This window comes from Erpetoichthys calabaricus, chromosome 1, assembly GCF_900747795.2.
Source record: "Erpetoichthys calabaricus chromosome 1, fErpCal1.3, whole genome shotgun sequence".
NCBI classification, from domain to species: Eukaryota; Metazoa; Chordata; class Cladistia; order Polypteriformes; family Polypteridae; genus Erpetoichthys; species Erpetoichthys calabaricus.
The window spans coordinates 156405009-156432073 of NC_041394.2; the positions used below are offsets into that span (position 1 = coordinate 156405009).

The 27065-nt window shown below is 38.8% G+C and overlaps 1 protein-coding gene across 1 annotated transcript in view; it reads right to left on the reverse strand.

Annotated features, from left to right (window-relative positions):
- The window catches only part of atp6v1e1b (ATPase H+ transporting V1 subunit E1b), a 46344-nt gene that overhangs the window by 10703 nt on the left and 8576 nt on the right, over nt 1-27065 (reverse strand). The window contains exons 4-7 of the mRNA XM_028807818.2: nt 18266-18332; nt 14577-14666; nt 11991-12059; nt 7789-7883 (exon numbers count right to left, since the gene is read on the reverse strand). Coding sequence (XP_028663651.1) covers nt 7789-7883; nt 11991-12059; nt 14577-14666; nt 18266-18332 — 321 coding nt within the window. The remainder of the gene's footprint in view (nt 1-7788; nt 7884-11990; nt 12060-14576; nt 14667-18265; nt 18333-27065) is intronic.

The following is a 27065-nucleotide window of genomic DNA, read 5'->3' on the forward strand; positions in this document are numbered from 1 at the left end:
CAGCCTCCATTGTGTATTCAGATCTAACATTTCTACTTCCTATGTGCAATAACTTACTATATTATATATATATAATATATATAATATATATTATATATAATATATATATTATAATGCAAGTAAGTGTAACAAGACACTATATAAGCGCCCGACCCGACACAGATTCACACCGGAGGCACGTATAAAATAAAAAGACTTCTTCACCTGTGGGGCACATCTTCCCTGTAATCCCCAAAGGCACAACACAGACCCAAGTATAAAATCAGCACTACCATAAACACCACACACTTTCTTCTTTCTCTTCCACCACCACTCCTCCAAGCTTTGTCCTCCTCCTCCTCCCGACTCTGGCCAATGAGTGGTGGTTGAGAGCCAGAAATCTTGCTTGTTTGTAGGTGACCAAATACTTTTTTTCCACCATAATTTGCAAATAAATTCTTCAAAAATCAGACAATGTGATTTTCTGGATTTTTTTTTCTCATTTTGTTTCTCAGTTGAGGTATACCTATGATGAAAATTACAGGCCTCTCTCGTCTTTTTAAGTGGGAGAACTTGCACAATTGGTGGCTGACTAAATACTTTTTTGCCCCACTGTGTATAATGGGTTGAGATGTGATCTGCTCGGGAGACATTTTTGATGTCCCGCGAGACAAAAGGACAGCTGCTGTACAGGCTTTTAAATGATCGACGTGCAGCGTGACTAGCAGAACACGCGGCTCAGCAGCAGCAAGCCAGCAGCTAATCCGTCCGCATCTCCTTAGTGTGCGTTCAGCAGAAACCATTGTTCTCCCCATCACCCAACCCCCCCCCCCCCCCCCAAATGCGAGCAGCAGAAATGCAAAGTGGTTGGCGCAAAGCACACCCCTGGGGGGAGATAGGGGGTGGGCAAGCAAAGCAAGCAGGGGCTTTGCCCCCTAATATTGCAACCCCAAATCAGAAAAAGTTGGGACAGTGTGGAAAATGTGAATAAAAAAAAGAAAAAAGCAAGTTATAAATTCTCCTCAAATTTTATTTCATTGCAGACAGTATGAACACAAAATAATTCATGTTTTTTTTGTCAATATCATTTGATTTGTAAATAAATATCCATTCTTGCCATTCAGGCTTGCAACACATTTCAAAAAAAGTTGGGACAGTACAGCATTTACCACTTTGTACAGTTCCCCTGTCTTTTAACAACACTTAAAAGACGTTTAGGCATTGAAGAAATCAAGTGACTAAGTGTTGCAGGTGTTAGTTTGTCCCATTCTTCCTGCAAACAACGTTTTAGGTGCGTAACAGTACGGGGTCTTCGTTGACGCATTTTTTGTTTCAAAATGCGCCAAACATTCTCTATAGGAGACAAATCAGGGCTGCAGGCAGGCCAGTCAAGCATCCGCACCCTCTTCTTACGCAGCCATGCCTTTGTTATGAGCGCAGTATGTGGTTTGGCATTGTCTTGCTGAAATAAGCATGGGCGTCCCTGGAAAAGACGTTGTCTTGAAGGCAGCATTTGTTCCTCCAAAACTGAGATATACTTCTCAGCATTGATGGTGCCATCGCAGAAGTGCAAGTTACCTTTGCCGAAGGCACTGACACAACCCCATACCATGACAGACCCTGGCTTTTGGACTTGTATCTGGTAACAGTCTGGATGGTCCTTTTCCTCTTTGGTCCACAGCACACGGCGTCCATTTCTTCCAAAAAAGATGTGAAAAACCGATTTGTCTGACCACAATACACGTTTCCACTGCACAATGGACAATCCCAGATGCCTCCAAGCCCAGAGAAGTTGACGGCGCTTCTGGACACTATTTATGTAGGGCTTCCGTTTGGCACAGTACAGTTTTAGCTGGCATTTCCTAATGTAACTACGTACTGTAGTGCTTGAGAGTGACTTCCTGAAGTAGTCCTGAGCCCACGCAGTTATATCATTTATTGATGAATGACGGTTTTTAATGCAGTGCCGTCTAAGGGCTCGGAGATCACGGCCATTCAGTTTAGGCTTGCGCCCTTGGCCTTTGCGCACGGTAATTTCTCCAGATTCCCTGATTCTTTTCACTATGTTATGCACTGTAGAGGGAGAAATGCCCAAATCTCTTCCTATCTGTCTTTGAGAAACGTTTTTCTTCATCATTTCAAAGATTTTTGCCCGCACTTGGTGGCAAACTGGCGATCCTCTGCCCATCTTTGCTCCTAAAGGAGTAGGCCTTTCCTCGATGCTGCTTTTGTACCGAATCATGATTGCAATCACCTGTTAACATCACCAGTTTCAAATCACATCATTATTTAGTTATTATACCTCATTACTACCCCTTAATTGCCCCCATCCCAACTTTTTTTTGAAATGTGTTGCAAGCCTGAATGGCAAGAATGGATATTTATTTACAAATCAAATGATGTTGACAAAAAAAAAAAAAACATGAATTATTTTGTGTTCATACTGTCTGCAATGAAATAAAATTTGAGGAGAATTTATAAGTTGCTTTTTTCTTTTTTTATTCACATTTTCCACACTGTCCCAACTTTTTCTGATTTGGGGTTATTATATATATATATATATATATATATATATATATATACACACACACACACACACACACACACACACACACACACACAGTTAGGTCTGTAAATATTTGGACAGAGACAACTTTTTTCTAATTTTGGTTCTGTACATTACTACAATGAATTTTAAATGAAACAACTCTCTATGGAGAAGACGTGGAACAGCTCATTATCCAAAGCATACCACATCATCTGTAAAACACGGTAGAGGCAGTGTGATGGCTTGGGCGTGCATGGCTGCCAGTGGCACTGGGACACTAGTGTTTATTGATGATGTGACACAGGACAGAAGCAGCCGAATGAATTCTGAGGTGTTCAGAGACATACTGTCTGCTCAAATCCAGCTAAATGCAGTCAAATTGATTGGGCGGCGTTTTATGATACAGATGGACAATGACCCAAAACATACAGCCAAAGCAACCCACGAGTTTATTAAAGCAAAGAAGTGGAAAATTCTTGAATGGCCAAGTCAGTCACCTGATCTTAACCCAATTGAGCATGCATTTCACTTGTTGAAGACTAAACTTCAGACAGAAAGGCCCACAAACAAACAGCAACTGAAAGCCGCTGCAGTAAAGGCCTGGCAGAGCATTAAAAAGGAGGAAACCCAGCATCTGGTGATGTCCATGAGTTCAAGACTTCAGGCTGTCATTGCCAGCAAAGGGTTTTCAACCAAGTATTAGAAATGAACATTTTATTTCCACTTATTTAATGTGTCCAATTACTTTTGAGCCCCTGAAATGAAGGGATTGTGTTAAAAAATGATTTAGTTGCCTCACATTTTTATGCAATCGTTTTGTTCACCCCACTGAATTAAAGCTGAAAGTCTGCACTTCAACTGCATCTGAGCTGTTTCATGTAAAATTCATTGTGGTAATGTACAGAACCAAAATTAGAAAAAAGCTGTCTCTGTCCAAATATTTATGGACCTAACTGTAATTATATATATTAAAAATAGTAGAAGACTCAGCACTGTAACTTTTTTACAAATGTAGCAGCCTAGCCAAGGATTGCTGCTTCACTCATAAAATAATTATTTACTTTTTACTGCATTTTATTACATTTTACATCTACTTTTACTTTTTGCTATATTTTATTATTCATTAGTATTTAAAATAGACAGTTATAGTGAAATACTCAAGTAACTGATTTACTATCTGTAATAACTAAGGACCAAACTGCCTTCCTCCCAGGTCCTGCATATTCTTCTATATACAATATAAATAGAATTGCATTCTCTAACAGAGGAGCTCCCCAACGCCCTTCGAGCGACTGAGCTGCAAGATAGCGGCACACAACACCCGCCCCTGGAGGTTGGTTAGCGAAGCGAGCAGGGGACGGAGTCTCCAAGTCTTTGGAAATAAATCTTTCAGGTTAATGCCACTAAATAAACAGCAAAGCCTGAATTTTTTTTTAAAGTGTTAGAATCTGGCTTAGATACACAGAAATGCTCCTCTTAATACAGGCCTTGAGGCAGTTTTAATTTTCTCAACCCATTCCACATTTTAGAATATTAAATTTGACTTGGAGTATTGTTCAGGAATGAGCTTTAAAACTAGAATCCCTGAAGCCTATGAAAAAAGTTGTAATACCGGGCCACCTTAAATTCCTTCGCACCTCTTCATCTGTGTCTTTGTTATGCAAATGTGTCAATCAGCACAAGCAGCAAGCAGCCTGCAATCCCATCCCCCACCAACGCAGCTGAAGTCAGACACAAAATTCTCAGAGCTCAAGTCTGTTTATCTAGGTGTGAGGTGTCAGGAACAGTATGCGAGGCAAGAAATGTTTAACATGAAAAAAGTTTGTTTTAGTTATGTGTTCTAGTAATAATAACATAATGCTGATGTGAAGTGTATAACGTGTGAAGTCCATATATCAAATAAACACTTTCACAAAAGATATAACAAAAGAAGTGCGCTTTTACTCAAGAATATAACCAAAGAAAAAGAAATAATTTAAATTTACATGTTGCCGTCAATGATTAAAACACTAAGCCCAAATATCAATCGACACAAAGTTGACATGTCTGCTTGGCTGGTGCAGAGGTAAGACCTGCTGCCTCCTAATCAAAAGGTTGCGGGATCGAGCCCGATTTCTCCCCGTTTTGAGTAGTGAGTTTCTATTATTATTACTATCATACAATAAAAACATACATTTGATTTGAGTGTGTAACACCTGGTGTAAACATATTATATGTGACCATATGTCATATGTGACCTACATCTATGAGGTGTGAATGCTTGATGTTAATCATATACTTTGTTTGGATTTAAATTCAGGAGCATATATAATGCACTATGTTCCTCATTCTTAAGCAGAGGATGGCAAAATACGCCTTTGACCTTTTCAGAAATTAAAACTGCAGAGTCACAATTTATTGCATATGCAAAAGCACAAGACATTTAAATGTAATTGTAATCCATTTGTTCATGCTGATAAATGCAGAGAAAAAAATGGGACAATTCATTATCAAAATATTAATGACACTTCATATAGAGAATTTATATGTAAAATATGCTTTAGATAAATTAGCTACACTTAAAACAAAAGCATTTAATGTTAAGAAGTATTCACCATAGTTTCACACAGTCCTCTTATACTACTGACTATAGCACATAAGGATAGCAATAAAATTGCAAACAAGCACAACGTTAATGGTTACAGGTTGATACTGGCAAACAGGTTCAGGCAATTGGCAACCATTTCACGGCATTTGGTTGCCATAAATGACAACCACTTTGGTGAAGCAAACTTCTTATTAGCAGTGGATCAGAACTGCCAGATTTTTGCTCATTATGCAAAATCAGAAGATCAGCATATAATTTTCCAAATGCTAGACGGTTTTATGTTTCATATAAAATATAAGCTGCGCACATGCATAATGCGTTCTCTCACTTTCTTTTATGACGGTAAAGCAAGTTAAACAATAGTATAATGACTGGCCACTGTGCAAGGAAGTGTGAGCCTCCTCGCTAAAGGTGCCTTTTAGCTCCGTGGTAAAATCTGTCTTCTAATCAGAGCAAACGGACTACAAATGCAGCTGAGAAAAGGTAGCAATATGTAAGCTATATGGAAATCCTTTAAAGCAGCAGTTCTCAACAGGAGTAAACTTTCAAGGACATGGCAAGATGACTGAAAATAATGAAAAAAATAGTAGCAAAATAAACAGCAAGGGCGTCAGACTTAACCATGAACTTCACCAATATTAGAAAACATATTAAATACGGTGCACAGTGATTATTAGTTTTGTCAAAGACTCCCTTTAAAGTCTACTTCACATATCAATTGTACCCATATATTGGTTGGCCGGATTCCATTTATACCTGGCATTAAAATGTCCATTGTCTGCATCATGTCCAGACAGATTAGATGGAACCTTCCCCCTACACCCCGCACTAAACAAACACACAAACAGCAGTTTGGAGGCTTAGTTGATGCTGGCACATTTCAGCTACTGAAGTGTAGCTAGTATGGGAACAGAGTTGCTCTTAATGACCCAACAGAAACAAGTGAAAAGGTGACATACTGTACCACACAGCCATAAAGACCTTTAGTGTTTTAACAAGAGGGCAAAGATTTGACAGCTTCACACATGCTGCTAATGGTTTGGGCTCACTTTTTAAATTTGTGCAGGTGACAAAGCTGGCCTCCATTCTATGGCCAACCTAGCTGCTGACACCACCTTACATTACTCTTTCGGTTTTTTTTGCTGACTTGATTGTTGATTGTGGAGGGAAAAGCATTGCAGTTTCACTAGTGTTAAGTGTAATTATCACTAATGGAACTGATCTACTGCTGAATTCAGAAGAAGCTTCTGTAATTGAGTTATGAAAAAATATCTGCTGCGACTAATTCTGCATTTAGAATGTACTTAAGTATTTCTGAAAATAAAAAATACAAATCATTTTGTGCTTAATTTAAAAGTAATACATAAGCCCAGTGATTAGGGAGTAGCTTTGGTTTTTACTAAAAATATATGTAGTGAAAAATTCTGTATTTTGTTAATTACTGGTTATTATGTACTCTTAAAAAAAGGGAACTCATTGTAAGTTATGATTAAGAAGTTAAGCACAAGTAGAAATAACTTATTTAATAAAACCACATAGCCTATTATTTCAAAAACAGCCTATTACAGTGATCCCTCGCTATATTGCGCTTCGCCTTTCGCGGCTTCACTCTATCGTGGATTTTATATGTAAGCATATTTAAATATATATCGCGGATTTTTTGCTGGTTCGCGGATTTCTGCGGACAATGGGTCTTTTAATTTCTGGTACATGCTTCCTCAGTTGGTTTGCCCAGTTGATTTCATACAAGGGACGCTATTGGCAGATGGCTGAGAAGCTACCCAACTTTCTCTCTCTCTCTCTCTCTCGCCGCCTTCAACAACTTTGTGCCGCACTGCTTCGCATACTTAAAAGCCAAACAGCCCTATTGATTTGTTTGCTTTCCTCTCTATTTCCTTTGAAGAGGAACATATGTTTGCATTCTTTTAATTGTGAGAGAGAACTGTCATCTCTGTCTTGTCATGGAGCACAGTTTAAACTTTTGAAAAAGAGACAAATGTTTGTTTGCAGTGTTTGCATAACGTTCCGGTCTCTCTACAACCTCCTGTGTTTCTGCACAAATCTGTGACTCAAGCATGACAATATAAAAATAACCATATAAACATATGGTTTCTACTTCGCGGATTTTCTTATTTCGCGGGTGGCTCTGGTACGCAACCCCCGCGATGGAGGAGGGATTAATGTATATAGGTTTTAACTACCATATTCTGTAAACAAAAAAAAAAAAAATCTAAGGGTTGAATAAATCTGTCAGTACTCGCCCCATGTCCAACACAACAAACTAAACACTAGATATATAAAAAAGGTTCAAAATTCATTATTGGCTATTAAGAGAGCAACAGATATTAATGACACAAAGTAAATATATTAATACAAAAAAACAGTAGAGAGGTAAACCAGAATTATAACATAGGGTTCCTACATATGGTCAAATGAACATCGCCACCTCATTACCAGTCAGTAATCAGTACACTAATTTTACTTTAACCTCACAGACTTGCACAATTCTGGAGTTTGTTTCCCTTTTCTCAGCTAATGGGTAACATTTTTTTGAGCTAAATTTATATAGTCTACATAATTCTATAAGCCACACCTTCCTAAAAATTGGTACATGAAAATAATAAAATTTCTTTTTTCATAATTTTAATATGATAACAGTTATTTAAATACTCACATTTCTGCCGGCAAAAAGTTTTCTTGGTCAATGCGAACATCAAGGTCTTTTTTTACAGAAGCTTTATAAATTGGAATGTTTTTTTGAACCGCAGCCTTAAAAAAGAGAAAGAAAGAGAGGGTGTTCATTTATGTTGTACTGTCTCCTCACCAGTAAAACATGTCGAGTACATATCAGGTAATGGTAAGTAAGTAACATGCAGGTGGTGCAGTAGTAGCGCTGCTGCTTCATAGTAAGGAGATCATGGGTTCATGCCCTGGATGGAGAGGACTTTTGAGTTGTGAGAAAAGCACAATATAAATGTAAATATTATTAAGGTCTGTTTGTAATGATTTCCAAAGATTAATAGCTATTTCCCAAGGCTGAATGTTTTAGGTAATTTACTACGGTTACCTGCTACATCAGTGCACATTTGTGTTTCCATGTTATACATTTCATGAAATAACTCAGCACTGCATCAACATTTGTTACACTTTTACAGAATCAATATTGTTGTAAACATAAACAGTTCAATGTTACTATGGTTTTTTTACCTTTCACTGCTTTAAAGGGCATCTAAAGAAAATTTTGCCAGGGTTGCATTTTCTGTGAACCGCAAAATTAAGGACCATTCATAGAGACCAACTGAACTAATACAAAAGACATTTAAACCATATATTCTGTTGCTATTACACAGCAATATTAACAAATAACACCAAATGATGTAAAACTGCCTTATGAAATCAAGAAATTAGATAATAATTCCACTAACTGAAATGCTTATTTTCCAAAAAACAGCTAAAGTCTAAGATTGTGAGGTTAGAAAGTTGAAGACTTTAATATGCATGGCTGGATCCACCATCAGGGTGACTTGGGTGCTCACCCTGTATCCCTGTTCCGAAAGGAGCCTTAGAAGATGCAAGAGAAAAAATAAATGCCTAATAACAGGACAAGTCCAAGCTTTCACCAGCAGTAGAGGAACTCACAGCAACCGCTATCCAGCACACACCCCTGCCGTACTTCAGTCCTTGTGATTATAAACTTATCCAATCAGACATGAATAAAATTGACATAAGTAGGGCATGACCAGAGCAGGTGTCTCATAGGTCATTCTTAGGAGAAGATGCATTTGATTGTTTACAGTGATCACAAAAAAAGGAAAACGTCTATATGAATGGTCATTCAAAACCCAGTGGTGCAAGGAAAAGTAAAAAAAAAAAAAGACATAGAAACAAAAGGCCTTACTATGCCTAAAACCATACAAGACATTTAAAAAAAATTAAATAATGATTTGAACAAATACTTTGAACAAGCTGCAGAAACTACAGTTGTAACTAATAAGAATGGCCTTACAGATGGTCAGGAGCAGGCTGCCATTACCACTTGTAGCAGGTTTAACATCAATGTGTGGTCCAAATCTGAATATTTGCCTACAAGGATGTGAATAACCAACAATGTGGCAGACAAGGAGGGAAATGCAAGACAAACCCGAAGAAATGTCTGCTTTCTAGTTTTCTACTTTATTTGGCCCCAAAACATTTAGTTACATGTCATCTTTTTATATGAAGTGACATAGACCTTTTAAAAAAGTTTAATTAATGTTTGTTAAATGGGAGATCAGAACAAAAAACTTGAATTCTAGCAAATATAACTTTGCATTCAGTTTGTTACATTCACTGCGGGTCAGATCAGGTCAGGTTGGGGAGCATGCACTGGTATAGCACATTGCCGTACCAAGCACAAGACGAAACAGCTGGGGATCCCGGTTGGCAACCCCAATGGAAGACACACAGTCCAGTTCCAAACTCCTGAAATCTATCTGCTGCAGCCAGGTGTTACGTGGGCATTACCTTGGCCTGGTTCAGTTGCTCTGTGATCCGAATCACCCTCAGGGAATCGCGCCGCAAGGCCATAATGTCGTAACTGATACACCCCCACAATTCAGGTAATGTGCTTCATTTTGAACTCAAACCAGTAGTACCCAAGGGTTCTCCGGAGAGATAGTACTGATGGAGTTCTGTCATTGTCTCAGGTCACTGCATAGTGCCAATGTCTTGCAGCCATATAGCAAATCAGGAAGCACCAGGACTCTAAAGACTTAGACATTCATCCTTTTGCACAAATATCTGGAGAGCCACACACCCCTTTCCAGAAACTTCAGGACCCCACTACCCATGCTCAACCTATTCATCTACTGACTTCAGAGGCATAAATGTTGCTGCAGTGATAAGTAAACCTCTCTAAAAGGCTGATACTCTATCTGCAGACAGGGGTCATTAAAGGCCTGGATCTTGATTTTTACCCCCCACACGACCCTGCCTAACACCCAGTCCATGCGGACACTGAAAAGAGCAGGAGAAAGAACACATCCCTGAACATCCCCAGAATCAACTGGGAAAAAGCAGAGGGGTTCTGCCTCCAGACTGAACAACACTCACAGCACCAGTTTACAGACCGGCTATGATATCCAGCAACTGTGAGGGGATCCTGCAAAGTCTGAGGATGTTCCACAGAGCTGCTTGATCAACTGAGTCAAATGATTTACGAAAATCGACAAGGACTGCAAAGAAATTTTGACATTATTCGTGTTTCTGCTCGATGAGAACTCTCAGTGCTAGGATGCCATCGATGGTAGACTTCTTAGGCATAAAACCAGACTGCTCCGGTCGCTGGTAGGTAAGCAAGTGATCACGGATCCTATTGAGGATGACCCAAGCAAAGAACTTACCCAGCACTGAGAGAAAGTGTTATCTCCCTGTAGTTGTGGCAATGAAGGCAATTATCCTTCCCTTTCCAGAAAGGGACATCAAGTCCCACTTTCCAGTTAGTTGGGATGATGCCCGTCTCCTAAATGTGATGTTCATAATTTATAAGTTTATGCATATGCCTATTGGGGGTGTATCCTTTAGAGCTAGAGAGGTTGCAGTCTTAACTCAGGATTGATCATATCATAGTTAAATCACTGTCACTTACACTATTACTAACTTTAATAGTTCATTCTTATGGTCAAGAAAATTAGCTAGGTGAACACATCCTACACACCCAGAAAAATCTGTATGTAACATACTTGTCCTAAGCCAGGTTTTCATATTTTTATGACTTTTCCCACTTAGCATTACATGTAATGTTACAATACGAATGGCTTGTCAAATACCAAGGAAAATAAAAATAAAAAAAATAAAATTTTATATATATATATTATAGTAAGTGCCACAAGGGTTAGACGGGCATCCCGACCAGGAGAGGGGATGGTTCCTTACCCAGACAGGAGGCTGCTAGCAGGCAGAAAGGAAGAGAAAAGGCCAGACCTGAAACTGCCCAATTGTTCTCTCCTTCAAAATCCCTAACAAAGTATGTATGAATTATTACCTTATTTATATTGTGTTAAAAAACTAGAGGATACAATCAACTTTTGGCATTCTTGCCATCACTGCCCTAGTTGCTTTACAGCTAACACTTTGTTTCTCTTGCCTGCTTTACAGACTTTATGCTCAACTTTGCTTTATTGCTCACTAGAGGGTACGTGCATGCATTAGACTGGGGTTACAGTATAATGGATAACCAAAGAGAAAAAGTGTGAGAGATAGCAGAAACTATACAGATTAGTTTTAAGCCAGAGGAATCCATTTTTCATGGACAACTGAAACATGAGCAAGGTCGAAGTATGTTGGGCACCCAGAACCAAAACTTCAGCTTACCTAATTTTTCAAAAAGAACTGAAGACAGATAGCATACATTGTAGAGCTTAGTTATGGGTTAGTGGAAACAATTCTTCATTAACAATAAAACATGAGCAAGGTCTATGCATGTTGAGTGCCTAGAATATTGACACCTGAAATGAAGCTTCACTGCATTCAAGGTTTGAAGAAGAATATTAAAAGGTAATGAATTCAAACTTTGATAAATTTAAGAAGAACCCATAACCTGGTATAAAACTTTGATACATCTACAAGATACAAGTCTACGCTAGTGCTAACACAGTCATGTGGAGAAGGCAGAAGTGTTTGATTGTTATTATCAATACGCATTTAATGACAGACTCAAAAAAAAGCAACCTGCCTTGCTACTACTACTTTGTGTAGATTTTAACCATTTAAACTGGCAGCATATTCGTTAATCATGTTTATATGAAAAATTAAAAAAAATATTTAACATTTTGTCCTGTACGCATTTCTCTCTTTGGACTGACACAAGTTTTTTTAAATAGATAAAAGGCACCTTACCTTCACCACAACAAGATCCTGTTTACGACAGCGAACAGTAACATTGTTCTCCAACAGTTGATAAAATCCCTGTCAATAAATAAAGACAGATAAAGTATTACACTTCCATAATTTATAACAACAAGTGACAGACACAATAAATATTTCATTCATTTTAGTAAAATAAATTGCATTAGTTTATAGTCTTATATAAACTGACTTTTTACCTAAATGGCATGATTAATCTATTAAAACAGTTGAATCTAATCAGGTGTAAGGTTTCTTCGTGCATTGTTAACAGGGTTTTTATGTATGGTATTAAATTCACCATAACATGGACATCTTTCAAAATAACAATTACAAAATGTAAAGTGTGCAAATGTTAATTTGTCACACCAAACAAAGTAGTACAAAACGTGGCTTCAAGTATATTAAAAGAAAACTACTTTGTCTATCCAAATATTACGACATAGCACAAGATAAATACTAAAATGTTTGTATTGCTTGCTCATGGCTAATTATCCCTGTAAACAAATTTTTTGATTAGGTTAGATAAACTTTATTAAATCATGGAGAAATTCATTAGGATTCTCAGAACATGGTATAACATGCAGCAATTCTAATAAGAAAAGGGATAAGTGTTTTGTCCACCAGTGTTTTGTCCAGCAAAAAGTGATACATTTTTTTCCCTTGCTTCTTTGGGTCTTGTGCCAGCTTTATTTCATCTATCACTCCTTCCCATTTAAAAATATTACAATCCAATGAATCAATATCCGCTTACTGGTTGATAAAAAGATACCACTCTCAAAAAGAGATGAAATTATGGGAGAACGGTAAGGAAGTGCAGAGGCTATATTGTCAGTTTTAATGTACCAGGTTTACTGTCGTCTCCCAGAGTTGCATATTAAGTTGGCTGGTGATCCCTTAAGTAAATTAGTATAAGATAGATGGTAGTAGTGTGTTGTGTGTGTGTGAGATGAACCGGCATCCCATCAACGGCTCCTTAGCACCGGATACTGCCAGGATACTCAGCCAGCACCCCACACCCTTAAAAATAAAAATCAGAAAGACCAGAAAATAGATGCATAAATAGATTAAAGAATGGTAATTATTGCATACAATTTTCTTTCATTGATTTTAGTTACAAAAATGAAAATAAAATATACCTTTGATTAGGCTAAGTACAGTCAACATTGTTAATAACACAACAAGCAAGGCTGAAACTTTCAACACTTTAGGTAAGGAAGACATTTTTTTTCTTTGTAATTCCACAACAGTCAAAATATTGTAAACAGATATATGTACCATTATTATTACAAAGTTAAAATGTAACATTCAAGTGCCAAATTTCCTATTTAGATTTAGGCAAGACTGTACTGAGCCTAGAATGGAAACTTTCTAGTGTATTTAGTAAGCACCTTTCTACATGCATAAACCAGAAGTGTGGATACACAAGAAATCAGGATGCACAAAAGCATCAAATCAACAACAATTGGTTCATTCAGAGAACTGCAGTCTCACTAAAATAGGTTTACTATTGAAACCACCCATCTTGCATGTTGACCTAGGTTGCTGTTTTGCTCTTCAAGGATTTTATCAAATAAGGACCAAGGCTGATTTTTTTCCTTAAGTTACTAATGCACAGTTCATTAACTATGATTTTTTTTCTCAACCAAGTAATCAATAGATGATCTGTGTCAAGTAGAATCTTATTAGATATCACAGAGCAGGAGATAGCTACTGTACATACTGGATTAGATAGGTGAAGCCTCTATACTTTCTAACAGCACTGGATATTTTAAGTCCCAAAACACAATTCTGGGGGGAAAAAAAAAAACACTACTGTGTTTTTTTTTTCTGAAATGCTGTGAAAATATTAATATAGCATAATCACAGAATACAGCATATATTCTATACAATACAGAATACACAGAAGCATATTAAGGCTTCTGAGGGGAAAAACAATTAAGGACACAGTGAAGGGAGAAAAACACAAAAAAACTCATCTAATTCATGATTAAAGTCAAAATTCCTACTTTAACCTCGTAGTTTATTTTGGGATTACAGTTATAAAATAAAATGTGATCATTTGACTTGTAACTTTGTGAACTGTGGAAACAGAAGAAAAAACCTTGTACATATGAATTGTGACAGCACTTACAAGCCTGTCCAGAGACGAGTTTAAATGATGAACGGGTTTATGCATGTGATAAATAGAAGCAATCTACTTTGTAGCCCTACTATACTAAACTGTTTTCCTAAAGCATTTTAACACTATGAATTTGGTAAACTCCATTTTAAGATTGAGGTTTAATTTAGACATAGATTACAAAATACTTCACGTAATACATTTATTTATTAGTGTTTCTCAAAAGCCCATTGTAACTAAACATGGAATATAATCATGAAATAGACATGTTTTTTCCTTCTCTGTGTCTAACTTTCTGTTCCTAGTACACTTCTGTACACATGGCTAGACACCAAGGCAAGGATAAATAGGTGGCTTTATTACGGATAACACTAGGAAATTATGGAATTAAGGTTTTTTTTTAGATGTGCATTAGCAATATAAAAATTAAAAAGGCTGAAAGAAGCAAGATTACTTACCTGCAAAACTAATCCTTCCAGCAAGCTTGCATACTTGGCTGGGTCTTTGGCAATTTTCCCAAGCCTTTGTCTAGATTCATTCAAGAGATCCTGAAAAGACAGGAATGCAAAGGCTCTAAAAGTCAGATCTGTTTTTTTCTTTAAACATTCCCTATCCCCATTTCCACCTCAACCGCCACTCTTTCTTGCTATGAATACTTCAGTAAGAAACATTTAAAGAAAGTTAAAAAGTGACAGAGAAGTGGTCGAATGTGGTTGTGCAGCATTGCTACATACAAAACTAAATAAAAGATGTGGCACTAAGATTGGAGTTGAATTGGACAGGATAGCTTTATCAATCACCAATGAGGTTCCAATCCATAGTGTAAACAAAGATATTCTCAAAGATTTAAGGCATATCAAGGTTTGTTATAGCTACAACATTCACAACTCATGGAATAAAGTCTCTAGGGCTTGACATACAACTGTCAAATTTCAAATAAAACAAGAATTAGGGTTACTTTTTCCTTCATTCATGAAAATAGTGAGCAAAAAACTTGGTACAATTGAAGCCAGGGTATATTACTTTATTATGCGTACAGTGAGAAAAGAGTAGTGGAAGCTAGGTTAACATTGTTCTGGACAAAATTTTTTTAAATGCCTATGAGACAGCCTTGGTTTCACAACCCCTCCTAATCCATTAACAGCTGTGTTTGGTGTACTCCTAGATGGACTTGAACTGGAAAAGGACAAACAACTTGTAATTGCCTTTAATTCAGTATTATCATGAAGACATATCTTGCTCAACTAGAAAAAACTCCTAACCCACCTCGGTGAAGTCAGTGGGTAAATGATGTTATGTACTATTTGAAATTGGGAAAAAAAATCAAATTCTCTCAGAGGATCTATTCAAAACCTGGCATGATCTAATCAATAATATTTTAGTATAAGCACTATATATTGGGGAGAAAGACTTCTTTCCCTCTATACTACTCTCCAAAGTTATACTCTGGCTGTTAACCTTTCTTTCTCATGGGTGGAGAATGAATTGAATTTAGTTTTGTTAATTTTGACTTGATTGTATGGAATGTTACATGCTTTAAATAAATTCAACAAAAACTTTAAAAAAGGGAGGTGATGATTAACAAGCAGCAGTTCAGTGTCATGCCGGGAAATAGCACTACTGATGCGCTGTTTGCTCTAATGGAGAAGTATAGAGAAGGCCAGAAGGAGTTGCATTGTGTCTTTGCAGACTTGGGAGAAAGAATATGACAGGGTGCCTGGAGAGGAGTTGTACTGTATGAGGAATTCAGGAGGGGCAGAGAAGTATGCAAGAATGGTACATGATATGTATAGCAGACAGTGGTGAGGTTTGCAGTAGGAGTGACAGATGCATTCAAGGTGGAGGTGAGATTACATCAGGGATCAGATCCGAGACTCTTTCTTATTTCCACTTGTAATGGACAGGTTGACAGATGAGATTCGACAGGAATGCCTGTGGACTATGATGCTTGTGGATGACATTGTGATCTGTAATGAGAGTAGGGAGCAGGTTGAAGAGACCCTGGAGAGGTGGAGATATGCCGTAGAGAGGAGTAGAATGAAGGTCAGTAGGACAAAGACTGAATACATATGTGTGTGAATGAGAAGTAGGTCATAGAAGTAGTGAGGGTGCAGGTAACATGTGGCAACTCACCTATCCAAAAGGGGAGGAAAAATAAAAATCATAAAATTCTTAGATCTTCTCCTTTCTTTTTGATTTTCTTCTTTTGTTCACAAATCTTTTAACAATTAGATTAGACTTGTACTTTACCCAGACCAAACAAATTTCACCTCTGTGTGAAGTCCAACATTAACAAGAAGTACTGTAACTGAATTTTGCATAGTATCTCTTGAAAAACATGTTCAAATATCATTTTGTTAACACTGTTGCAAAAATGCAATGAGAAATAAAATGGACAAACTACCCTGAATTGTTTTGTTTGTCAAATGCATAAAACACACAGAACCATTTTTTATAAGCAAAATTTGCACTGACATTACATATTCTAGCCTTTTGCAGAAGACAGAGAAGCACAGAGTTTATATATTTAAAAAAGGAAAGGGGGTGTGTATTATTTTTGACAAACTGAAAATGTTGTATATGAGATTTTCACCCTCCAAATAAGTTTTGAACAACCAAAAGCAACATCGCATACGCTTACCCTTGTGTGCACCATTAGTAACAGTACACTCTCTCTAAGGGGAAAGAATGATATTACAAACCCACATGCCCAACAATGTTGGAGGGCTCTTCTAATTAATGTGGAGAGAAATTCCCACAACAAAGGGTGGGGGATTTAGGGCGTTGGAAGCCTGTTAGATTGTTAGTTTAAAAATTAGTCCAGCAAGTAAACAGTGTACATTAAAGATATATCTTGTCCAATTATTAAATATTTCTTTATAAGGGAAATAACCAATATACTGAATAAGATACAAAACCCATGTAGTTAATAGTATTTTGAGAACCTTCAAATTTGAAGATGATTGTATCTTGTAAAGGTTAAGTTAAAGCGTTCTTAATTATCTATATATATAATTCACTAAGTCCATGGCAAGCAAGACGCACGCAAGACAGAGCCCCGCCCACCAACAATTCACTAAGCAGCTGACCATGGCACGTAACCAGACCACGGCAAGCAAGACGCACGCGAGTCCATGGCAAGCAAGACGTACGCAAGACAGAGCCATGCCCGCCAACTCAGTTAACTAAGCAGCCGACCATGGCACATAAGACAGAGACCAGACCATGGCAAGCAAGACGCACACAAGTTCATGGCAAGCAAGACGCACGCAAGACAGAGCCCCGCCCACCAACTCTAAGACCATAGGATACACACGACAGAGCCCCGTCCGCCAACTCTAACCCTCCTCACAAGTCCACCCTCGCTCTCGAGGCATGTAGCACCTTACCAAACACCGCCTCAGTCGCTTTCGTCTCTGCTACAGTCCACATACACCTCTGAGCCACGTTGAATTTTCATTGTTCTTTTCGGTTCCGGCTGCTTTTCTATATATAATCCACCAAGTTGCCCGACCATGGGATACGCACGCACGCAAGACAGAGCCCTGCCCGCCAACTCTAACCCTCCTCCCCGAGACATGCGCACTTCCTGCTCATGTGCCCGCCCCCAACTCCTCACCTGACTCGCTTTCATCTGTGTAGGCGCGCGCGCGAGAGAGAGACACACACACACACACACACACGCGCGTGCGAGAGAGAGAGCCCCACACACACAGGCGCGTGCGAGAGAGAGCCCCACACACACACACAGGCGCACGAGAGAGAGAGCCACACACACATTGCCTGTATCTGCCAAAACCAGTTTTCAGTCACGGACAATTGTATGTTGCTCTCTCCAGAGTTCCATCTTTTCATTCACTCACAGTCGTATCCTCAAACTCACCCCATTTGGACAACTGTGTTGTTCAGGAAGTGTTCACCCATCAATAAATAATTATGCGGCGTATGCTATGCCGTGTGTTGGCTAGTCATACATATTAATTTAAAGCTTTACAAATTATTGCATTGACTATAGATAGCATAGAGGGTTATGGAAAACTCATTTCATCTTTGTATTTTTAATAGATTGGAGAAGCAGCATTTGACATGTCCAAAAGATAACAAAATTGCAATTAAACATTAACAAAAAAAATAACAAGACACTGACCGCAATCAAGTCGTCTCTGGCCTTCAGAACCTTCAGCCTGGCCTGATTCATCAAATTGGACATTTGACTGTGAAAGAAAGAAAGGTATGGGAAAAATCAAAACAACCTTAAAAACAAAACATACACACACAGTGCCCTCCATAATGTTTGGGACAGCTCTTTACCGCATGTTGAACAATGCCAACTATGGGCTAAAAAGTTAATCTGTAGGTAGAAGCAAGCCAAGGTATATTATGCATACACTAATGAAGCAATGAAACACATACGAGTAATCACCAGCATACACGCACACACACATATACATTTTGTATAAATACACACACACACACACACACACACACACACACACTGCTCAAAAAATTTAAGGGAACATTTAGACTGTGATGATTTAACACCAAGATGATTAAGCTTCATGGATATCAATCTGTCCAGTTAGCAGGCATTAAGCAATTGTGAAGCAACTTCACCTGCTCTGGTGCAAATGAAAGTGACAACAGGTGCACAGGAGAGGCAACAGCAAGACAACCCCCAAAAAGGGAATGGTTTCACAGGTCGTGGCCACAGACATTTGCTCTGTCCTTATCCTTCTTGACCGATTTTTCTCTAGTTTTGCATTTTGCTAGTGTCCTTCTTACTACTGGTAGCATGAGAGAAAGTACCTGCAGTGAATTCAGGTTGCACAGGTAGTCCATCTCCTCCAGGATTGCACATCAATACATGACATCACAAGGTGGTTTGTGGCGTTTCCCAACACAGTCTTAAGAGCATGGAGGAGATACAAGGAGATGGGTCGTTAGACAAGGAGAACTGGACAGGGCCGTAGAAGGCCATCAACCCAGCAGCAGGCCCAGCATTTGCTCCTTTATTCTAGGACAGGGTTGTCCAAACTACGGCCCACTGGCCAACTGCGGCCCATGGTCCTTTTTTAATTGGCCCACAGCAAATTCTAAAAATATAATGAAATATGGCCCACACACGAAACTTATTGTTAACTGTATTGTACTTCTTAGGTTTAACACAAGGCGGAGCTACTGTCTTGATCAAGGCAGCATCTTCACAAACAAGTGCAACCAAAGAACAATTTTGCTACGGGTGACCAAAAATGGCAGAACCAAAGAAACGCATAATAGCAAAGAGAGTGCAGAAAATTTCAGACACAGTGGGAAAATGAATATTTCTTCTTAGAAGTCAAGGGCAAGTGTATCTATTTGATTTGCAGTGATGAAATAGTATAATGTGTGGTGACACAACAAAACCAAACATCCAACCTACACGTCCTACACTGGCGCCGAGCAAGAACAGAAAGTTAAGCCAATGGCAGCTAGTCTGCTAGCTCAACAACAGTATTTTTTCTGTGCTAACACAGCACAAGAAAATGGCACATTAGCCAGTTACGAGGTAGCGCAACTCACTGCCCGTCACGGGAAACCTTTCTCAGATGGTGACTTCACAAAACAGTGCCTCACTAAAGTTGCAGGAATAATGTGCCCGGAGAAAATGCAGGAATTCAACAATGTTTGCTTGTCCAGAAACGCAGTTGTGTGGTGAATTGAAGCTTTATCAGCTAACTTAAAACATCAAGTGTCAGATAAAGCTTGTGCTTTTGATTTTTACTCGATTGCATGTGATGAGAGCACTTTATAATACAATAAATGAAAACCCATTAATGGAGAGCTGTGATGCTGTTTTTTCTTTAAGCATGTTCAATTATGAAGCATAATTTACCGATATTTGATTGATTTTGCTAGCTTAATAAACAGGAGGTCAGGCAATATACAGTACCTCACCTCTAGTGGGTGGCCCAGCCCTTTGTATATGGCCCCCAGTGAAAAAAGTTTGGACACCCCTGTTCTAGGAGGAACAGGAGGAGCACTGCCAGTGTCCCACAAAATTACCTCCAGTTTGCTAATGGTGTGCATGTTTTTGACCAAACTGTCAGAAACAGACTCCATGAGCATAGCATAAAGGCCCGAAGTTCTCCAGTTAGACTTGTGCTCACAGCCCATCACCATGCCGCTCAATTGGCATTCACCAGAGAAAACCACAATTGGCAGCTCCGCCATTGGCGCCCCATTCTCTTCACAGATGACAGCAGGTTCATAATGAGGATAATTTGACAGACGTGAAAAAGAGTCTGGAGGCACCGTGGCGAATGTTATACAGCCTGCAGCATCATCCAGTACGTCCAGCTTCGCTGTGGGTCAGGGATGGTCTGGGAAAACATATCCTTGGAGGATCACACAGACCTCCATGTGCTAGGCAACATTACCTTGTCTGTTGTTAGGTTTCAGGATGAAATCCTCAGTGCCATTGTCAGACCTTACACTGGGGCAGTGGGCCTGTAGGCAGTTCTTCCTGGATGATTATGGCATTGATGCCATCGACTGTCCCGCATGATCCCCAAAATCTGAATCTAACTGAGAACCTCTGGAATATTATGCATCGATGCATTTGAGCCCACCAGGTTGTGCCACAGAGAGTGTCCAAAAGCTCACTGATGCACTGATCCAGATCTGGGAGGCAATCCCCCAGGACACCATCCACAATCTCATCAGGAGCATGCTCAAACGTTGTCGGGACTGCATACAAGCATGTGGTAGCCATACACACGACTGAGTCACATTATTTGTTGCTGTGATGAAATTCACACAAGTTGGACCATCCTGTGATTTCAATTTTTGACTTGGATTTTTGGTGTGATGTTGAATCCAGCACTCAAGGGGTTGAAAATTTTGGTTATCATTGGCCGTTGTTACATCACGTTGCTTAACATACACAGCACCACTCAATAAAGATTTTCCACATTAATATTTTGTTCACCAAGATCTGATGTGTGATTTAAGTGTTCCCTTAAATTTTTGGAGCAGTGCATATTATACACACACACACACACCTGACACTTTATTAGGTACACCTGTCTAACTGCTTGTTAACGCAAAAATTTAATCAGCCTATCACATGGCAGCAACTCAATGCATTTAGGCATGTAGACATTGTCAAGATGACCTGCTGAAGTTCAAACTGAGTATCAGCATGGGTAGTAAAGGTGATTTAAGTAACTTTGAATGTGGCAAGTTTGTTCGTGCCAGACAGGCTGGTTTCAGTATTTCAGAAACTGCTAATCTACTGGGAATTTCACACACAAAAAAAAAACATCTCTAGGGTTTATAGATAATGGCCCAAAAAAGGGAAAATATCCAGTGAGCAACAGTTATCTGGGCAAAAATGCCTTTTTGATACCATAATTCAGAGGAGAATGGCCACAGAGGTCCAAGCTGATAGAAACGCAACAGTAACTTGAATAACCACTCATTACAACAGAGGTATGCAGAAGAATTTCACAAGAAATTCGGCATTGACAATGTCGCAGGTATCCAGTGTGTCAATGTTTCGGGCATTTTGTCTTATTTCTGGGCTGGTGAGCGCTGCTGCTATAGCAGCCTGCTGCTCCAGGTAAACGAACCAGCATATCCAATGATGAATTCCATCGCGTGGTGACATCCATTATTAATTTGTGCGGTGGCAGTTGTAGCAGCTTCTGCTTAGACGTCAGTACCGCGGCAGCTGTTGAACTCCGGTGAAAAAAAGCAGTTTCACGTCTCACCCGCCCGAGCAAACGAGCGACACGCGCAACACCGAGGTCAGCCTGTGTAGCGAGATTTATTGTGTGCGGCTCAAATCCTGCCTCACGCACAGCCACATCCATATTACGCGCATTGTCTGTTACAATAGCGATGCAATGGTTTGGCTTTTTAAGACCCCACTGTGTGACAGCTTCTTGTAAAACTTCAGCGACGTTTGCCCCTGTGTGTGATTCAAAAAGTGGGCGCGTCTGCAGTAGAAAATGTACCATTTCCCAATTACTGTTGATAATGTGGGCTGTAATTGTGATATAGCTCTGTGTACACCTAGAAGTCCAACCGTCAGTAGTTATGGCGATGGTTTGTGCCTCTTTCAGAGCCTGTACAACGTTTACCTTGCACTCCCTGTAGAGGGTCGGGACCACTGTGCGAGTAAAATGTGCGCGTGACGGGATGGCATACTTTGGTTCCAGTGTGTGGATGAGTTGCCGAAATCCCAGATTTTCCACCACAGAAAATGGTCTCATATCGGCTGCAATGAAAACGCCGATGTCTCTTGTTATTGCCGTGGCTCTTGCATTGGATGGTGGAAGTTTAGCTGCAAAGGCATTTGTTATGGTTGTTTGCCCTTTCATGCGAACTGAATTGCTTTCCGTTTTCTTCACAGGCGCAGCTTTTAGTAACGAGCTGTGGTTGTTTTCTAAATGCTTTTGCATAGTGCTTGTGTTAGCAGAGGTGTACGGTATTAATTTCTTACAGTGTTTGCAAATTGTCTTTGTCTTGTCTGTCATTTTTTCGCCGTTTCTTATTTCCACAAGGAATCCAAAATGTTGCCACACCAACGATTTAAATGTCGCGGGCGCATCTTCTATCCTTACTTCTCCCTCACACTCCATCATGCCAATAACGCAAGGATATCGTCACGTTCTCGCGAGACCAGACGCATCTCACAAGACAAATCTGATCTCGCGAGATCTCGTACCACGAGATCTCGTCACACTACTAGCAGCAAGTGATCACACTGGGTGCCATTCCTGTTAGGGAAGAACAGGCAACAGAGGCTACAATTACCACGGGCTCACCAAAATTGGACAACAGAAGATTGGAAAAACATTGCCCGATCTGTTGAGTGTCGATTTCTGCTGTGACCTTCGGATGGTAGGGTCAGAATTTGGTGTCAACAAAATTAAAGAATGGATCCATCCTGCCTTGCATCAAATGTTCAGGCTGGTGATTGTGTAGGGGACAATTTGGGCCCCTTAGTACCACTTGAGCATTGTTAAATGCCATAGCCTACCTAAGTATTGTTGATGACCATGTCCATCCCTTTATGAATGCAATGTACCCATATTCTGATCACTACTTCCAGCAGGATAAGCTATGTCACAAAGCTTAAATCATCTCAAACTGGTTTCTTGAACATGACAATGAGTTCACTGTACTCAAATGGCCTCCATGGTCACCAGATCTCAATCTAATAGATCACGTTAGGGATGTGGTGGAAAATCAAGGATGTGCAGCCGACAAACCTGTAGCAACTGCGTGATGCTATCATGTCAACATGGACCAAAATCTCTGAGCAATGTTTCCAGCATCTTGTTGAATCTATGCCACGAAGAGTTATGGCAGTTCTGAAGGCAAAAGGTGGTCCAACCCAGTAATACCAAGGTGTACCTAATAAAGTTGCCAGTGAGTGAATGTGTCACTCTAAGTATCTATAAATACATACACACACACACACATCTATCTACACACACACACACACACATATTCAAATATGGCATTTTTTTTTTATTTTAATTTTACTAATTTTACTATTTATATACATTTTGCTGAATGCAGTTCTGAACATATTTCAGGCACAGATATTTTTTCAGTGGCATATGTTAGTATTGTTTCCAATTAAAAACGACATTTGGGAATGTAATGAAACAATTCTGCTCCCTGTCCACAAAGAATTATGGTGTTTAAAATCTGTTCTATTTAGTGCAATTGTTAAAAGGAATGGATGAATAGATTGCGTTTGCATTCTACAATGTATTATGACAGTGTCTGCGAGTATTTTAGGAGTCACAGTAACACAGAAGAATCTGCTCAGAGTAACAATTGCAGGCACCAGGAGAACTGGCTTCAAAAAAAATGTGTTTTGTGGCACTGATCTGAACGTACCATCGTCCAGTTGTTTGTTGCCAGAATATATCTGGGCCAGAAGAAATCAACCTGAATATGAACAAAGCATACGGGCTTCAAAGTCAAAAAATACATGAAGTTTAAGCTAAAACCCAGAGAAATGTAGCACAGTGGGCTTGTAGGATTATCTTAACTGCCTACATACCTTTCTTTGGACACTGACAAATTATAATGAAAAGTCGGCTTAAACAATTTGCTATATTGCTAAATGTTAATACCAACAATCAGCACATGGCAGTGCTACCAATGGTACAGATTTTAGATAGGATCAAAATTATAGCCATGACTTTTTCACCTCATACAGCCTGTAAAACTGTCTTGTTGGGCAGGAAGGCTACAAGTGAAAGTCCTTCAGTGCAGCAGGTGACAGTATTACACATTAGTCAAGTGGATAGTTGCAAAATTCAAGTCTGCAAAGCAACGTTCTTGGCAACTACTCTCTTAGATCTTTCAAAATATGCAAAAGACTCAGGGGAGTAGGTGCCACTATGAGCAGCCTCAGATCTCAAGTATAAGATTTTGCTTATGGTAGAAAGGCAAAAACAGTGTGACTAAATAAATAAAAATCAGATTTATAAAAATATGTACACTAAGTGTCATGCCAAGCTCCTTAATGAATTTCAAATCACAAGGTTTAGCCACTTCCTTCCACCTCCCACCAGTAACCATGTAGGGCTTAACAAATGCCTCTTTAGAATACTCATGATCTAGTTATCATATACATTTGGCCATGTACCCAAGTAACAGCTTTACTTTGAAACCAGGGGAGAACACAGAAAACAAAACTTTAACGGTATCACTGACAATTGGTGGAGTTTAAGGAGTGACCACCAATTGGTCACTGCTTAAAAAAAAAATCTGCATATTTTTTCTCTCAGTTTTTAAGCCCACAGATAATTGATACATATGTTAATCAATGAATTAGGCAGAGGCATATAGCGGTAGCACTGCTGCCTAGTAGTAAGGAATCTGAGGGTCACACCCCAGGTACTCCCTGCATGAAGTTTGCAAATTGGTCCCCATGGGTTTGGTCTTATTTCCTCCTACAGTGCGAAGACATGGTAGGTTAGGTGAAATGGTGATGCTAAATCGTGCCCCGATATTTTCTTCTTTTGTACAACCAGTAGATGCTCCTGTCAGCAAAACAGATCCTCGGTAGTCAACACAAGCAATTAAAATGGTAGTGAACAAAACTGCCAGTACAAACACTGCCAGTTTGGCCAAATGCAATCACAATGCACTCATACGCCTTTTGCAAAATATATCAAAAACAAACATTTTCTAACTTGTTAACATAAAGTGCTTATTTTGCTACAAGTAAAATATGCTGACAAACTTAAAAGAACAAACTTTTCGGGTCATTTAAATATCGTTAACGGTATTTGTGTACTTTTTTTGTGATGAAGACTGGCTTAGAAGCGGATTTACATGTCCTAGAGCCATCTTCTTGGAGTTATGTGCTGAAATGGAAAATACATTTCAGAGAAACAAATCACATAGAAATAACGCAACTGTTTTGTTAAACAGGTTTTAACAATGGGGTTTAGAAAATGGATGGATGGACGGATGAGCATCAGAATGAGACGGACATGTCATTGAAACGCACAATGAAAGTAGATTTTCTGTTCACTTCATTTTACTACACCCTGGAGTCATTAAAATGCCAACACCAAAAATGTCTGCACAAGAATTACAGATGACCGAAACTTTCCTTAACTTTAAGCCATTTTCCATGCCAAGTTTGGGCTTTATAAATCCCAACTTTTATGTAAGAAATTAAATGGCTTATCCATGTTTCCAAGCATAAACAAATTTTATATACAAGGCCCCCTGACTTTCATATTCATGACCTGAATCCTAGGATGAATTTCAAAAGGTCAACATCAAACAAGGGAGCAAAACGTTTATATTTAGGAATTCTGGTGGACAAAGACTTTGCCAAGGTTTTACTATGGAGGGACAAAAAGGGAAAAAAAGAAAGAGGGAGTGCAGTTAAATGATAGGGTGAAGAGTGAAAATCCTACCAAGGTAAACCCTTGGAGGCTGAAGAACTTTTTGCTTATTGATTATTTAATATTTAGGAAATCCTCTGTGTCACTTTTACTCTGGTCTGGGTTAATAGCTAGATGGTGATGCACATAAAACATAGTAAAATGCATTACAGACTATTCAGAGGGCAATGTGCAATTGTATTGTTATTAACATTCACTAATTTTGTATAGTGCTCTTCACTGAGTGTAGGCTCAGAGAGCTGTATAAAGTTCACAAGTATATTATCATTTTACACATAACCAATTATACAATTCATACACACAAAAGATACAGATTTATTTAAACATACAGTAAAGTAAAGCAGTTCCTATCTTAGGAAACATAAATGGAACCTAACAATATCTGTCCATGAACATTATGGAAAAAATCCATGTACAGGAAATGCATATTGCAAAACACACCTATACACTGTAACTATAATTCATATTTTACTCCACATGACAAAGTTTTCCATGGTTTATAAAACTTTATGCCAGCACTGCTCATTGACTTTCACTCAGTTTTTCCAATTAGTAAATCCTAAAATTAGTACTGTAACTAATTCTCAAAAGCCCCAGTTTGTCTCTAGTATATTACAGCTAAATTCACACAAATAATGAAAATACAGTGGTATAGTGGTTAGCTTTCCCGCTAACAGATCTAACACCTGAAACTGAAACCAAGATACATTCATTGCCTGTATAATTTTACAAATTATCTGCTGCTTTTTTATCTCCTGACAATCCAGATTTCCTCTCATATTATCAAATTTAAGGATTCCCAACATGCTTGACTATAGAAATAATTGAAAAATCAAATGAAATAAGATGTAAAAGTGTGGCATATCAACCATTTCTTGGTAAGCTGAACTGTTTTTTTAAGTTTCAAGCAGAATATTAGAATTTAAGGTTATAGTAAAGGAATGAATAAAAGTCATGAGATTTATTTCTAAAATTAACAGTCTTTAGGAACCCTCAGTCATGCATTTGCTTAATTTC